The sequence below is a fragment of the Trachurus japonicus genome, chromosome 19, assembly GCF_045865225.1.
Source record: "Trachurus japonicus isolate A0001 chromosome 19, Traja_1.0".
Classification (NCBI taxonomy): Eukaryota; Metazoa; Chordata; class Actinopteri; order Carangiformes; family Carangidae; genus Trachurus; species Trachurus japonicus.
The window spans coordinates 12212312-12229533 of NC_140925.1; the positions used below are offsets into that span (position 1 = coordinate 12212312).

A 17222-nucleotide genomic window follows, 5' to 3' on the forward strand; every position below is an offset into this window, starting at 1 on the left:
CCTAAATAAACCTCAAACCTGAAGGAACGTCTTTATCTTCCACTGATTCATTTTTTAAATGTTATTTTATCATTAGTTTGATTAAATTTAACTTAATCTAATATTTTTTATTTCTAATATGTTATCAAACTTTAAGCCAAATGCTAAATAGTTTTAAAAGCAGTTTGAATCTTGTTTGGACCTTACGTAAAGACACATTTTGAAACAAAATCGCAATATGATCTTGTGCAATATCCAAACCACAGGATTCATTTTTTGGTTTTTGATGTCGCCTAACTAAAATGTGTCACGACACTGTTTTGCATTGTTAGCAAGTGCTAAAATTGATATATTGACACGAAAACCTGTAAAATGTAAGAGAATAATATAGTCTTATAAATGTATATTGAGACAAACTGGATCAGCCAGAATACTTTCTTTTTTTTAAAAATCTGTTCACAACATAATAATGAGTCATACACAACCATGCTAATAGGCCTAAATAAATCTCAAGCCTTCAGGGAACATCCCCAAATGTTATTTTATCATTAATAGGGTTTAATTTTACTGAACTCAATCTATTTTTTTTATTTCTAATATATGTTTTTATTAAACTATAAGGACTGTTGACTGTGTTGTGGTGGTAATGCACCAGAGCAGACTTTGGTATCAGGGACTTTTTGGCGGTAGTTCTATAGATCCATGGTAGTTCCTTCCTCCAGACCAGAGCGGGGGGAGGCCGTTAATATAATACATCCATGGGGGAGGCAGCGCCCTCTGCCGGCCAGAGGCGTCGCCGCCGCGGCCGCCGCCGAGGGGGAGGAGCCGCTCGGCAGCTTTATAAAACCGCCTCGACCTCCGAAAGGAAAACACAGTCCTGAAAAGACAGACAGCAGCGGCTGACACTGACCGGGACATCTCCGAGCAGGCCCACCGAGTATCCTCACCTCCAGTAGCGGGTCAACCGAGCCTGAACCGTCCGGTGTTGTTTTTATTGTTGACGTCGCCAGAAAAAGAAAAAGAGAAAGAAAGAAAAACCCCTTGGGAGGAGGAGGACGCAGTTTGCTGCCGCTGGATCTACTGCAGCCTGTCTGAACCTATCTGCGCAGCACACAGCAGCGGAGAGGCTGAGGGAGAAAAACCACAACAACAACAACAAAACAATAACAACAACATTACCGCAGCATCAGTGTTTACTTTAACAACAAAATGCCGTTTTCAGTGAACGGCTTCATCCTCTACGCGCTCGCGCTGCTGCTGCTGTGGAGGGCGGAGGAGCTCGCGGAGGCTTGCAGCTGCGCTCCGGTGCATCCGCAACAGGCTTTCTGCAACGCCGATGTAGGTGAGTACAGCACCGGGGACTGTTGTTGTTGTTGTTGTTATTATTACTGCTGTTGCTGTTGCTGCTGCTCCTGTTGTTATTGTTGTTGTTTACCCAGCCCATGTTGTTGCTCTGGAGCTCCAGCGGCGGTGTTGTGTTGTGTTGTGTTGCACTCAGCAGCTCCGGTGCTTCGCTGAGCTGAATGGGCTCTCACAGGCTGCAGGGAAACCGCTGGAAAAAGCCATGAAGGTGCAGGGTGTTGCTCCTCAAGGCCATGGCCCAGACAGTTTGCATTGCATTGCATTGCATTGCATTTAAGGCTGCACACTTGCAGCAGACAGGCGTTTTTGTATTATTTTTGTCATGTCATGTTGACTAGATTTGAGCTTTTGGGACCATTTAGGAAACAGAATTAGGAGTATTTGCACAATTTGAAGGGGCTACATGCATAATTACATATAAAGTCTTTATAAAATTCATATCAACACAACAATAACATCACCTATGATGACCTAAATGAACTTTACAGCAGTTATCTCCTGATTTCACTGCAATATCTCAGTTTATAAAAAAATGGGGGGACGACATTGTCATATCTCAGTGCACTATGTTTGTGTGTTAGTCTGCTCCCATCACTGGACATAATGTCTCGGCTCTGAAGCTCTCTGAGTGTGTGTGTGTGTGTGTATGTATGTGTGTGTTTACCAGGCTTCACCCTCGGCAGCTCCGGGACGCAGCAGCAGCGTCTCCTGGCTTTCACAGGGCAACGTGGCACAAGAGAGAGGGGAAAGAGACAAGGAGGGAAAGAGCAGAGAGGAGGACAAGGGATGGAGAGAGTGAGGAGGAGAGGGGGGGGATTGAATCTCAACCACAGAATATGTCACACCGCGAGCTTTCCTCCTCCTTTTTTTTTTTTCTTTAAATTTCCATTCCTGCCTTGTTTCTTCCTGCGAGGGGTGGTGCTGGGAGGAATTACAGGAATGTTGCTGGGATTTTCCCAACTTTGGGACACACACTCACACTCTCTCCTTCTCTCACACACACACATAGACTTCCACAGGCCTCATATAGACAACAGTGGGCCTGCTGCCCTTGCACGGCCGACTTTCTCTCTCTCACACACACACACGCACACACGCACACACACTGTGACATCTGGCTGTCAGTTCAGGGCGTGTTTCAGAGGAAAAAGTAATAAAAGTCACGGTCGAAGTTAAAATATGCATGGTATCCCTGAGAATGGGAGAGTTCAAGACCACACTACTCTGGCTGCATCTTTTTTTTTCCTTCCTGCTTTTTTATTTTATTTTAATTTGACTTTACACAAGCGCAAGTGTGTGTGTGTGCAGTTGTGTGCATAAGATGTGTGTCTGTAATTTCCTATTGCAAAATGACAACTCTACTTTCAAGGTGTGACTCAATCTCTCGCTGAGGTGGCAGGTCATCAGAGACAGGATGTCTACCGGCAGAGGTGTATTTGTGTTTGGTGTGTGTGTGTGTGTGTGTGTTGTTTTTAAAGGGTGTGTGAGTCAACAACAAGGCTTTCATCAGTGTGTGTTTGTGTGAATGTATGTGTGTGTGGGTGCGTTTAAAGGCCAAAAGCGGCAGCAGTGGCCGTCGATGTCATTGTCCGGTGGTGGTGGTGGTGATGATGATGATTTCATGGCGGATCTGAAGATGACACTGTGTGGGTTTTTTGTTTGGGGCTGTGGGCAGAGGAGACACACACAGGCCTGAGATCAGTTTTGCAAAGAAGAGTCAGAGAAGAGTCGGTTGTGTTGTCTTGTCTGGTCTGGTTGTGCAGAATGCGCATGTGGGCAACAACAACAAAGCGACACTGTCAATAGTTATGTGGCCTGACAATTGGGATTTGTTTGGGTGAAATGGGATCTCAGTCTTTGCTTCTTCACACACACACACAACCAGCAACATGGATGAGTGTGTGTGTGTGTCACCTTCTGTTTTTCATGCTAACCGATGCTCTAGGTTTAGACCACAGGCTGTAAAAAAATCGAGCAGTGTCATGCACTCACCGCACACAATTACACACACGCACACACATGTACGGAGACAAACATCCTCTTTTCATATAAATCTGGTGCCCACAAAGGGGAACTTCCCCACAGCCCGGCCCTGTCAGACTGTCCTGAGGCTGGGCGCCGTGGAAGACCAGCGTCACCCCGCTGTCTGTCTGTCTGTCTGTCTGCAGCAGCAAAACAGAGCTGGACATGCAACAACACATGCACACGTCTCCATTTATGGAAACACAGACATGTTTTCTTCATGAAAAGTACTTAGCATGCATCATAAGAAAAACAGTGGCTAGAAAAAGAAAAAAAGAAAAACCCCAAAACCTCAAGTTGCCCTGTTTGAAAATGAATCACAGCATCTGTTTTAGAGGGTGCTGGATGGATGGATGGACAGATGGATGGATAGATGGATGGATGCAGCTGGTTTACTTCATATCAGGTGTGTTTGCATAAACATTTGTGCAAGGTTCCCGCTTGTGTAAAACCTGGTTTAATATACTGTCGTTAAAGGGACTATGAGGAGTTTGCTTTTGGTTATAAAAGAGTCTCATATTGATGTGGATGAATCTACATTACCCTCACTTGTTAATGGGTCAATTTTCGATAAATATATCGTTTTGTGTTTATAGTTATTTTGATATTATTATTTAGTGGTCGACTCACCCTGCAGCATTTCCTAGTTTCAGTTTCCCGGACGCTGTCCGACGGATCATGGGAATAACGCCACCGGATCGCTAGTTGGCATCGTTTATCTGATCATCTTCGAACCTCCGACTTTCATTCTTGATGAATGAAAACATTCTTGGCAAATGGTTTCGCTTTCGTTCGTCTTGCGCCGGTCCAAGAATTTCATGGTGCGCGCGGAGGCTCAAGGGAAATTTAGTGTGAAAATACTTCACTTTCCGAAACTCTGCGTAGTCCCTTTAATCAATAAACCCAATTAACAGTGAGGGATGACACTAGTACATTTTGAACTCTATTGCAGTTCTCCTCAGTGTTGTGGAGCGTTTTAGGCTCTTTCAGCTCATTGTTTTTCTTTCCCAGCCTTCGAATGCGTTGCTGTCATTCACTGTCATCCGGCCCGTCACTGTTGCTTTCAGCTCTACCTGCACTACAGGTGCTGTTAGCAACCAGCTGGTGAACACAGTGCAGCATTTCCTTCTGGAGACCTTAGTAGCTTAAAAAAAGCAGCTTTTCATCCCCTGTCTCATCATAATGCAGGCAGAAACAAACAAAGAGTGGACATTAGATTTACATCACTCAAGCCGCCTCTTGATACAAATCTAATGTTGCTCTAAATATGACAACTGTTTGCACATCAACAAAAAAAGGTGATGATAGATCAGTATTGTGTTTACATATCGTTCCACCACCTTCAAGTGGCCAAAAAGTCAATTAATCCCACTATTATTGTTATTATTATCATTATAAATGGTTGAACAGGTGATTATTTGACATAAAAGGTGAATAGGTTGGAGATTCAGTAATTCCTGCGTCTCAAATGTGAGAGTTTGCTGCTTTTGTTTGTTGTAGTATATCTTAGTGAATTGAACGCCCTTGTGTTGCGGTGGTCACTTTGGCTTTTTCTTGACATTTTATAATCAATATTGAAAAGAAAATCGGCAGCTGCAGATCAGTAAAATAATCAACAATATAACTTGAAACACAAATTGGTGATAAAAACTCACAAAACACAAAAATCAGCTGATATTGACCCTGACAGCAATACCTGTATCATGGAAGACCTCACCGAGTGAAACCGGAGCTTCACTCACTCGCTGCGCAGCCAGGTCTTCATCCAGATGTTGCCAGAGGTTCACGAGCGTCGCCAGCTGAACGGCGATGTGAGGGCGGCTCGGTCCGTCTGTGTGGAGATGACAGGTTAAACAGAGGGACCCACATAACGTCTGGAGCTCAGAGAAACCACATCAGGAGAGCCGGGAGATGATTTGGTGGTCGCTGGAGTATGAAAAAAGAAATGGATAGTCATGCGGTGTTGGTGGGGTTGGTGGGGTTGGGGAGGGGGGGGGTGGGCACTTAGGATGTGGTGTGTGTGTGTGTTCATATGGGGTTTGCATGGAAAACATTGCGTAGTGCAACTGATACGCATGTATAAGTCATTAAGCGTCGCCCTGGTCGGGAGGGTAGAGGAACAGGCGAAATGTGGGTCAGTTGGTGGTTTATGATGGAGGGGATGGGGATGGGGATGGGGGGGGGGGGCCCTCAGTCGCTGATTGACTGACTGCTGCTGATCAGACGACTTTGGGATCAATGTGCAGGGAAACTCGGCTCCACGGTGTCGTCGTAGTCGTAGTCGCAGTCGTGCTATTTCAGCATCCCCATCATCATCATCACCCTGTGTAGTCTGCTGCTCCTGCCTCCGTAACAAGCTGTTTAGACTGCACCGGATCATCAGCTCTGGCTTTATTGCAGAGGGGGTGGTTGGTGGTGGTGGTGGTGGTGGTGGTGGGGGGGGGGCTGAGGAGTAAACATGTCTGCAGCACCGAGGTGGACAGATAAGCTCTCATAACAGCAATCCAGTGTGAATAGCAGGGTAATTTCCCCTCTGTATTGTGTCCTGCTGCTGATTCTTTTGCTCATTAGTTTGTGGCTCAGAATGAGGTCAGGAAATGAGAGCGGAAAAACTGGGAGGAATGCAGGAGAGACGCCAGCCAGGTATACTGCTGCGTATGTGTGTGTGTGTGTGTGTTTATGTGTGTACTCTGGCTGCTGCTGCATATTTGCATAAGCATCAGAGTGGAACCTGAATGCAGAGGTCCGCTGCTGGGGTTGGTTTCTCTTGAAGCACTGGGAGGGATTATTTCACAGATCCATTGATCAGTAGCTAATAATGGCTCAGTTTTCTATCCTCCCCCTGAGAAATCTTGGTTGTGTGTGTTAATGTGCTAATCTCTGAATCAACACGTCATATCTTTATCTACTAGAAAGATATCAAACCCTCATTTGGCCATTCATATGAACTCCTTCATCTCTTTCATGTTATTTATAAGTTAGTTATTTATAATTTTTCTTTAGGGAGGGAGGGATGTATCACATTTTGATTTTGGAGTTTCTGCCGAATCCACTGTTCAAGATTCAGCCGAATCTGAAACAGAATACCTGTCTGTTGCTGTCTGCCGACTCTGCCGCCATGCGAACTTCATACTCAGTCGGATGACTCATACAAAATGCTTTAACAGTGTCATTGCAAACTTGAACATATTATATAGTTCGACTGGAATCACCTTCTTTTGTCTTAAAGGTACCATCCCAGATGGCTCATTTTTGGTAAAACTTTGACAAAATTATAAAAATCTGAGTATATCTGGTAAGTATTAGACAGTAATCGATTACATAAGTGATTTGACATATCAATGATGAAATTTGATCATCTGTGTAAGGAGCAGGGGCCAAACTTTCAACGTGCTTAGGGCAAGCGTAGGGTTCGATCAATGTCATAATGTTCAGCAGGAACCAAACATTCGACCCATCAAAAAGCCCAAAATTCGTCTGAATCCGAAACCAAATCTGTATTATTTCACGTCTTTGGCCACTTGGGGGCAGCACAACGGTCTGTTAACACAACATTGACCCATGATCGTCATAAAGTTGGCAAGATTGTGTTTACAAACGGTTAACATCACGGCAAACCAGTAATCAGGCCCAATAATCAGTGACAGATATGATAGAAAAACTAGCGTATATGATGACGTGATGGACGGGAGGACGAGAACATCGTGTTGTTTAAACATGGAGATACCAAACACATATTTTCTGACAGGAAGGACATTGATAGTGTTTCAGAGTTGTTATTGATATGAAAACATTTAAGATTATAGAAGTAACTGGGAGAGGAAACTGTTCAGCTGGAGCACACCGGCCTCTTCGCTCTCTGTTTTTGGTCTCCACCAGTTTCTGTCTTTTTAGCCGCTAAATGCTCCACGATGTTTAGTGCTAAGCAGGTGTTTTTTCTTTTTTTTTCTTTAGTTGCTGTGATCTGACATCAGATATTAACTGAATTCAAACGAGACTGAACCACAGCAGCAAAGTTACATTATCGTTGTAAAAAATCAAAGCAACAGGCTGAAAGACACTAAAATGCTACAACAGACTTCCCATCACATGCAGCCGTTGTTAGAATGACGAGGTTCATTCAGAGCAGTTTTAAGAACTGTAGAAAAATACACCTCATTGGTTTCAAGTGCAGGTCTCTGCACCATCACCACCAGACCATTTCCACTAATTAAACTGTTATTAAAAATAGAAAATGGGGCACTTTTCATACACTTTCCAACACTTTATAGACCAAATTAAATAATCTGCAGACTCATAGTCGTTAGTAGAGCTCTTTGTGCGCTCCTCGTCAGAAAATCATTTGAGGGTTTACAATTTTGGTTGTTGATTATTAATCGTTGAAGTCATTTATCAGACCCAATTACCAAATATTTACTAGTTCCAGCTTTCCAAATCTGAAGTTTTGCTGTTTTATGTCATCGTTAAGTTTGATTAATACTTTTTTTTTTTTCTTTCTTATTTTATTTGGCTAATTTTTCTGGCGTTTTATGGACTAAATGATTCATTGATAATGAAAATAATCATTAGTTCCAGCCCCCAAGTGCAGAAGCCGTAGTTACTTGTGCAGAAAAGCATGCACTCTGGGACCGGGGTGGGGGGTGAGTGAGGGGTGAGAAGGGGAAAAGGAAGTAACGAGGGAAGGAGCAGAAAAACGAGAAACGTTATAAACGCTGGGAGCCATGAACCCCCCATATTTGTGTCTGCTCCAAACCATAAACTGAACCCAAGGGTGTAAGAGCAACAGCAGTCGACTGTGTGTGTGTGTGTGTGTGTGTGTGTGTGTGTGTGTGTTTATCTACGTGTCCTCTGTTCCTGCTTATTTTATGTTTTTTTTTTCTCTATTGCTCATATTTTCCATTCTGAATAAATGTCCTAAGCATAGCTGAAGCTTGATGTAGTCAGTCAGGCCATTTAAACACACTACACACACTGCACTAGTAGCTACACACACACACACGGTGAGAAACATGCCCCGGCCAAGTCTTTCTCTGTATCTCAGCGTCCAAGTCGTATTCTTATTCCTTAATTCTGCTCTTTTGATGGTTTCCTGGTCGTGTTTGTGTTGCAGGCCAAGCGCCGATGGAAACCGTTACTTTGGGTTTTCATTGACGGGACTCCTGTCGATGCTGCTGAAGCCCGTGTTGTTGTCGGTGCCATGGCTCAAAGACTCGAGGCAGCTCTGGCTGTTGCTGTTGTTGTTGTTGTGGCTCTGGTCCATGGTCCTTTTATTTATTTATTTATTTATTTATTTATTTATTTATTTATTTTAGCCTGAGAGCCGTGGTTGTGATTCAGTGTCATCGCTCCTCAGTTGAATCACATCATGATGTCATGATTGTATCTTTAGAGAGGTAACGGGCCTTTAACTTTAACCGATTGTTGTCATTGTTGTTGTTCAGTCTGACTCGTTTTCACTGGAAGAATTGCTTGATCTTTTTGCTGATAGACATCTAAAAAAAATATTCTACATCCTCCATGACATCACTCACAGAGCGGGCCGCTTCGCCGTCGCCATCTCGGCGGTACCTGGGCAAAGAGGAGGGGAAAATGTGACCTTAATGAAAATTTAAATGAACATGAGGAAATTAGCTGTGGATGTTTTTGTGTACCAGGCTGTAAACATGTTTATTTCTGCCATAAAGTTGGTTATTTTAACCTGGGAGTCTGTGGTGAATGACTCGACTTTGGAACCAGACTCGACTGGACGTTTTAGAAGAAGTGCAGGTTTTGGTGTTTTGCTTTTTTGCTTCAAAAACATGAATTAATTGATTACCAGAGAAGTTGCAGGTCAGTTTTCTTTTGGTTAGAAGTGTTAGAGCTGTTACGTTGATCAATCACAGGAAAAAAGTCGTTTCTCATGCCAGACATTTGTTTGGGTCGTTCTCTCGACTACATTTTAAACGGACTTATCTGTGGATTTTGAACCATCTGTCAAATAAAACAAAACATTTGGAGACATAAACATGTGATTTTTTTTTCTCATTCAATGTTTCATGATCAAACAGGAAAACTATTTGATTAATCAATAATGAAATGGATGGATTTCGATCTGCAACAATTGGTTAATTGATAGAAACAAAAAAGCTTAACTTCCAGAAATTTCCCTCTTTCAGCAAATTATATTCTATTTCTATTCTATTCTGCTTTTCTGTTTGACATTGTGGGGTTTTTTTGGGACACATTGAGAAAACAACAGCAGATCAATCAGTAATGAAAACGTTCAATCTGACGCCCTGTTCCTCTCTGTTTCCTTCACAGTGATCCGAGCAAAGGTGGTGGGAGAGAGGGAGGTGGACTCAGGGAACGACATCTACGGGAACCCTATCAAGAGGATCCAGTATGAGGTCAAACAGATCAAGGTAGGTCAAGTCAAGTCAAGTCAGCTTTATTTATAGAGCATATTTACAAATGTTGACCAAAGTGCTTTACAATTATGTGCAAAACAAGAACAACAATGACAAAAGAGAGAAAAAAAAACGAGAGAAAGAACATTTAAAAATAGGCAGTAGAAAATAGATTAGAAATCAGAGGATGATGGAGTATTAATACTATGCCGAATCAAATGCAATGGAAAAGAGATGTTTTTTTTAGCCGTGTTTTGAAGATATTAATGGAGGGAGGGTGAAAAATGAACTGAATGTGGCAAATTATTCCATAGTTTTGGTAAGAACAATAGACAGTAAATATTTTAAGTTTAAGACTATCTCAATCTCCTCCTCTCTTCCTGACCTGTGACGTTTTCTTTGTTCCAGATGTTCAAGGGGCCTACCCAGGACATCGAGGCCGTCTTCACTGCCCCTGTGTCTGCCGTCTGTGGCGTCACCCTGGATGCCCCCGGCAAGAAGGAATATCTGATCTCAGGTCTGTTTCTGGAGCGAAAACATCCCTTTTTGGTCACTTAACTGATGAGTTTGTGACAGATAAACAGACAGACAGATGGGAAAGTCACAGCGTTTCACAGACAGACAGATAATCGGATACGGAGCTGCAGGTGTAAACAGCCGGGCAGACAAACATGAGGTTAGATAGACTCCGGTGTGCCATTTTGCATGATGGAGGAGTGACTGTTTATGTTATTATGGGTAATGATACGCTGCTGGCTACACTGGGAGTGACCTTGTCTGTCGTCTCGGGCTCTGGGGAGATGTAAATGTAGAAAACTGTTGGTCTCCTCTCTCTCTCTTTTCCTGCTCGAGGTGAGACGACCATGAAGTGAAAGTGTAATATTTCACTCTGAGGTAAAACTGTACCCTGAAGGGAGTGTTCGCTACATGCACCGTCCCTTAGTAACTGTGTGACCTTGACTTTCACTGGTGTATTCTTCAGGCTGCATATTTATATCTGCATAGCATTTAGCATGACTAGCTGTGTGAGCCATTTTTGTTAAGTAACCTTGAAAACACCTGTAAGCAATGTTTATATATCAACAAAGGATCACTCTGGCTTTATGGAGCTTTATAGCAAATTTCAGCTACTTCTGCTCACTGAGTCGTGTTTACATCATTTTTTTTCATCACAGCCAGTCGTTTACATGGCAAAACTTTAGAAAAACACACTTTCCAAACCTTAGAAAGGCAAAATTAGCAATAAAGTGGAACATGTTACACCTGTAGAGCAAAGATATTTACCTCCTGAGGTGGTTGAGACCAAAAACAGAGCAAAAAGTGAGTGAACATTGAGTTATTCTTGGATGCAGATGTTAGTCTGTATTACCTAGATTTATAAATGAGTATATAGTATAGCTTTTATTTGTATTTTACCTTGTTTTAGTCATTATTTTGATTGTCTTAACTTTTATTTTTAATCTATGTTGCTAATTTATGTTGTTTTCCTCCTGTTATTTAAATCGCTAGCACAGGATTGTAGCTACATGTATACTATGTTGTGCAGCACTTTGGACAGCTGAGGTTGTTTTTAAATTTGCTATATTGAGTTGAATAAGTAGCCTAATTGTTTGCTAGTAGCATCATTTGTCAATTTAAAATGGACTAATAGCCTATGTCATACAGACTAGAACTAGAACTGTTTTTCTATAAATAACACAAATGAGATACAGGCCTTTATGCTAAGCTAAGCTAAACTATGATAACCTGTAGGCTAAACTCTGCAGCTCTCCATAAGAGAATGAAGCAGTATTTTCTGAAGATGTGTCGAACTGTCCCTTTAGCGCTTGCACGCTGAATCTGGCTGGTATTGTGATTGAGAGCTGCAGTCGGCGGCAGCAGCAGTATGAGACATCGTACAGCGAGTAGAGGAGACTCGGAGGACCATGATGTCATGCATGCTCTGGTTTCCCCATCGCAGACTGAGATGCACCCGCAAACACTCGCCCCTAATTACATAGAGTTGTAAGGAGAGGAACTGCTGAAGCCAGCATTTCCTGTCTCTCCCAGACTCTGTGTTTCTTTTTTTTTTTTCTCTCAAGATGTAGGACGGGGCCAGCGAGGAAGAAAGTTAACTTTCTGCCGAGCGGGGCATCTTTTTAAAGTGACTCATGCTGTCTTCGGTTTGAGTCAAGGGTTAATTTAAGTTGGAAGGGTTGCAGTGAAACGTGAGTCAGTCCCGTCTGCGAGGACATCCTGTGAAAGACGCTCAACATGTTGAGAACTGCTCTGCAGACAGATAGTGGTGAAGCGAGGAGGACGCTGCCTCTCCAGATCTGTAAACTCAACTTGAAATATCTTCTTGTTTTGACTGCCTCGAGCCGTGCGTGAAACATAAACTGCAGTTGTGCTCGAGGACAGGTGGTCTGTGTTGATGCCTGCAGGCACCAGTCTGAGAAGTAACAGATTTTATCAGCTCTTATTTGTCTTACTCGTTTTATTTTGGGCTGTGACCTTTTGTCCAATGAGAACATTTCTATTGAAGCGTCAGGAGCTGGGTGTTACTGTACGGACCTTGTTATGTCTGAACTGTCACGTGTCTGTCATTGTGACGCATTTTATCACTGTTTTGTTCCACAACAGGCAAGGCCGAGGCCGGCGGGCGCATGCATGTGACCCTGTGTGATTACATCATGCCCTGGGACTCCTTGAGCACCACCCAGAAGAAGAGCCTGAGCCAGCGCTACCAGATGGGCTGTGACTGCAAGGTAAGGCACTGGAAGGCGCTGTCCTTTGCAAAACTGTTTATCTTCCCCGACTTCAAAAAACAACCCAGAAAAAAGTGCTGCAGTTATTTCCCGTCTGGAGCACAACAAAACCAGACATAACAGTCGAAACGAGACGGGACATGAGCCAGAACAACAACAAACACACGCACTTCTACTATTTCTCAACCCATCGGAGACTTAATGAACATCCAAGAAACTACGACTTGTTTTTGTACTCGCTGGCTCCTAGGAAACTAAGTGGACAAGCAAATACAGTGGCATGCAACAGTTTGGGCAGCCCTGATCACAATTTCTGTTAATGTGAACAGTTAAACAAGTGGAAGATGAAATGATCCCCAAAAGACATAAAGTTACAGATGACACATTCCCTTTACATTTTAAACAATACAACTTTTTATTTTCATCTTTTACACTTTAAAATTACAGAAAAGCAAAGGTTTGGGCCTCCTGCACAGGTAGTAGCTAGTCACCCCTCCTTTGGAAACTATCACAGTGTATAAATAGTAAATATCTTGTCTGATACCTTGGTCAAAGTTATCTGAGAGCTCAAGTCTCTTGGGTTTCATTCTTTTGCAGGCTGCTGCTTTGTTTCCCTTTTTCACTCTAAAACTGTAGTAAAACAAAAATAATTCACTGATATTGATTATAATATTGCAAAAGAGTGTTTTTATGTTTAACTTTATGCATTTTGGAGATCGTTTCATCTTCCACTTGCTTAACTGTTCACATTAACAGAAATTGTGACCAGAGGTGCAGAAACTTTTGCATGATGCCACTCTATGTCAAAATGTCAAACTAACTTCTGCAAAAAATCTCACCAGGTTTCTTCTAGTACCTGTTGTTTTTGTTTTGTTTTTTTAACTTCTCCTGATAATTTACAAGTTGTGAATCTGTTTCCAGTGCAGCCAAACAAATTAATGTCACTTCCAATGAGGACTGTTTGCCTTTCTCAACTATCTGTGATCTGGTTTCATGTGGTGTGCAGCACAGTGCAGGTAGTTTCCCACACATCAGCAGCAGGACACAGTGAAGTTGTTGTTCTTTGTTGAGCCTGTGGTTTGTGTTTCACATCTTGACACATTAATCAGGAACAGTTAGCATTAACAAAGTGATTGCATCACAAAAAAACCCTCAGTTCACAGAGAAACAGATTCAGCCTGTGTTCAGAAACTGAGACTTAAAGAGGAACCATGCAAGATTTTTACCTTTAATTGAGTTAAAATCATCAATTTATTAAACAGCTTCAGAGTAATTGTGATGGTTAAATGTGTTATGAGGGAGAATAGAGGCTCTCTGCCTTCCACCCAGCGTCTCATGGCCGAAAACCGACCATACAAGCGCAGAGCCTCCAACCTGGTGTCCCAGATCTCGTATTGGCGGCATCACAACATGTATCCAATGATCTTTTGTATATGACAGATAAGACTACACAAATATAAACATTGTAACACGTGTATCATTAAAAAAAAAAGTTATCCACTGCACCCCGGTCGGCTTTGTTGAAAACAAAAACAAATGCACATGGCCAGGAAGGGAGGAGGGTCGGCAAAACAGCGGAAAAGCGACCGGACGTGCATAGTTCCCCTTTAAAATGAGCCGTCAGGACTTCCTGTAACTTTATGATGTCACAACAAAGCAGTCACAGCTCTCGGCCATGTTTCCACCATCCAAAACTTGCAGATTTTTGTTTTTACCTTGAAATCTGATATATTTTAATTGGATCGCACAGAAAACATCCAGCCAATCAGAAGAGAAGCGCTCAGAGTCTGCTCTCCTCTGATTGGCCGACTGAATATGGGAACTTTAAATTCTTATTTTTCTTATCTGCACTCATGTTTCAGTACAGTTACCGGGAGACCGTTTTGTGTGTTTTCTGCAGATTGTGCGCTGCCCCTCTTTGCCCTGCGAGATCTCGGCTCCTGAGGAGTGTTTGTGGACGGACCTGATGATCGAGAAGCAGGTGCACGGGCGCCAGGCCAACCACTACGCCTGCGTGAAGAGGGCGGACGGCTCCTGCTCCTGGTACCGCGGCGTCGCACCGCCCAAGAAAGAGTTCCTGGACGCAGAGGACCCTTAAAAGTCACTTCGACGACACACACACACACACAACACGCGCCTGACTGCCCACTGCACAGCCTGACGAAAATAAATGTAAACGATTCCATTGAAATGAAACATAACAACATCAGGCAAAGTGATTTTTTTTTTTTTATTAAAAAAACAAACAAACAAAGCTAATGTAAGTGAAAATTACCCGCTGGTCTGAAAACAACCTCTTTGCAGTCAGTTTAAGCAACATGAAGCCACTTCCAGCCTCAGCTTTGCTCAGTGCTAACTGACTCAGAAGAGGCTCAGAGGTTGTTCTCAGACACAGTGTCTGCAGAGAGAACAAACAAATATAAAACAAAAGCAACAAAAACGAGAAATAGACTGGTCGAGTGATGATGTAACTTCCTCCTGAGGCTGGCGTCAGGAGGATTTAAATTCTCGTTGTTGAGACAGAGCACTTCCTGCCCGGCAAAGCTCTTTAACAGCTCTGCTCTCCGACTTAATCGCAATCAATCAATCAATCAATCAATCAATCAATCAAACAATCAAACAATCAAACAATCCCCGATCTACGATGACGATCATTCGTTACCCATTGTGTTTCTACTTTTTATTATTACCTCATTCTCCATTTTTATTCCAAAGCCAAATTCCAAGTTGCCTTTTTTTTAAAAGATGATTGTCTCCTCCTCCTCCTCCTCCTCCTCCTCTTCTTCTCTGCGAACACTATTAGTTTTACTGCTTCTCTCATCTTCTTCTCTGCTGGGAACTGTTTGGCCGGCCCGGTGACATCGGACGCCCACGGCATGTTTTCTACTCTTTCTTTATAAAGAACATGATTCATCTCGCATGGCTGATATGTTCTGGTTTCATTCGGTGAAAAAAAATCCTCTCTCGTAGTGTTTTTTGTTTTGTTTTGTTTTGTTTTGTTGTTTTAATTTCGCAGCCTGTGACAGTCGCAGGCCTCACTGGACCAGTCTATGCTGTGTGAAGATGAGCGCTCGAAATTAAAAACCTGCTCGTGAGGTAAAATAAAAAACAACCGCCCCACAGTCCAATCTGAAATATCCCCCTCCTTCCTTCCTTCCTTTCTTCTTCTTCACGCTCCTCTCCTCTCTCCCCACTATGTAGCTGTACAGTACCTATGCATATACTTTTGTTGTTATTTGATAATTATTATTTACTGCATTAGAACTAGATTTGCACTTTTTGAGGATGAGTTCCAGTAAAGACAAGAGCCTGAACACTCTGATGTGACAGTTATTATCTTTCGCCCAGACCGACAGATCCACCTCAGGTGCAGATTTTTTTTTTTTTTGCCTATTTTTGAGTGCTTTTGGTGACCCATATCCACAAAACGCAAGCTTACTTAACTTGCTATCTTTGTCATAACAGATAAACTAGTATTTGCAGTGAAAGAAAAAAACAAACAAACAAATAAAAAAAAAAGTGGCGTGTGAGAGGTTGGGATATAAGGGATCTTTTTGCAGATTTTATGTGTGAAAGAGAAACAAAAAGAGCTCGTGGGATGTTACTTCAGTGTCTTTGTATTATCTGTTGATTGTAAATGCAAACAGCAGTTTTCACGGTTTTGCCAATATACTCACTCTCTCGCGGACATTTCATCTCATGAGTAATAAGGTCCTTTAGACGCTTAATGTTAGCTTTGACTTTGTCTTTCCTGCTCCTCCCCAAGTTATTAATGAAAGCTTTATCGCTGTCCTAGAAAGCAAGTTACTCAATCAAAGTTTACAGTGCTGTTTTATACACCTCAAGCTACATTAACAAAAAAAAATTATATATATGATGGAGTATTAGAGGCATAATTTAAAAGTAAACTCTTTCCATTTTCCATTACTTTGTATTTTTTCAGTGTTATTATTATACCTGTCATGATTTTTTTGTGTGTTCTCGCTGTCTTATGTCTACGATGTCTTTAGCTGTAGTGTCGAGTCGAGAAGGTCCTCTTGCGCTGGAATAACGTGAGAGAGAGTGAGAGAGAGATGAATCCTTTTTTGGGAGAGAAATGAGAAATGGGTACCTTGTGTGAATAGAGGACTGTGCATGTGTTTGATGCTTTGTGTAAGTCCGGGCGAAGGACAAAATATTCAGTATTATCAAATAAAAACCACACGTTTGAAAGAACTTGAAGGCTTTGTGACTCATTTTGACTGTTAATTGATAAGTTTTGGATTTTGGACATCATCATGGTGTTAAGACTGTTAATACAGACAAGACTCAAAAGTGTAACCACATTTTCCTAATGTATCCCATCATAAATGCTACATAACATTTGATAACATGAGTTTTAAAAATACATTAGGTTATTACACTGTTGTGTGGTATGTACAGGTGCATCTTAATAAATTAGAATATAATGGAGAAGTTGATTTGTGTCAGTGATTCAATTAAAGAAGTGAAACTAATACATTATATAGACCCAATACACACAGAATGAAACATTTCAAATCTTTATTTATTTAATTTCTTTTGATTATGGCTTATGAAGACCTAAAATTGAGTATTTAAAAAAAAAGAGTATTACAAAAGACCAATTTAATAAATAGTAAAAAACATTTTTGATATGGAAATGTTGGCCTTCTGAAAAGTATGTCCATCTATATGCACTCAATATTTGGTTGGACTTTTCCATGAT

General features: G+C 42.0%; 1 protein-coding gene across 1 annotated transcript; it reads left to right on the forward strand.

Annotated features, from left to right (window-relative positions):
• The first annotated feature begins 848 nt into the window (after window positions 1–848).
• timp2a (TIMP metallopeptidase inhibitor 2a) lies at window positions 849–16711 on the forward strand. The gene is made up of 5 exons (XM_085760567.1): window positions 849–1321; window positions 9664–9764; window positions 10158–10266; window positions 12372–12496; window positions 14397–16711. Exons 1-5 carry the CDS (start codon window positions 1189–1191, stop codon window positions 14592–14594), a joined length of 666 nt encoding a protein of 221 aa, XP_085616693.1. The 5' UTR covers window positions 849–1188; the 3' UTR covers window positions 14595–16711.
• Window positions 16712–17222: the final 511 nt, after the last annotated feature.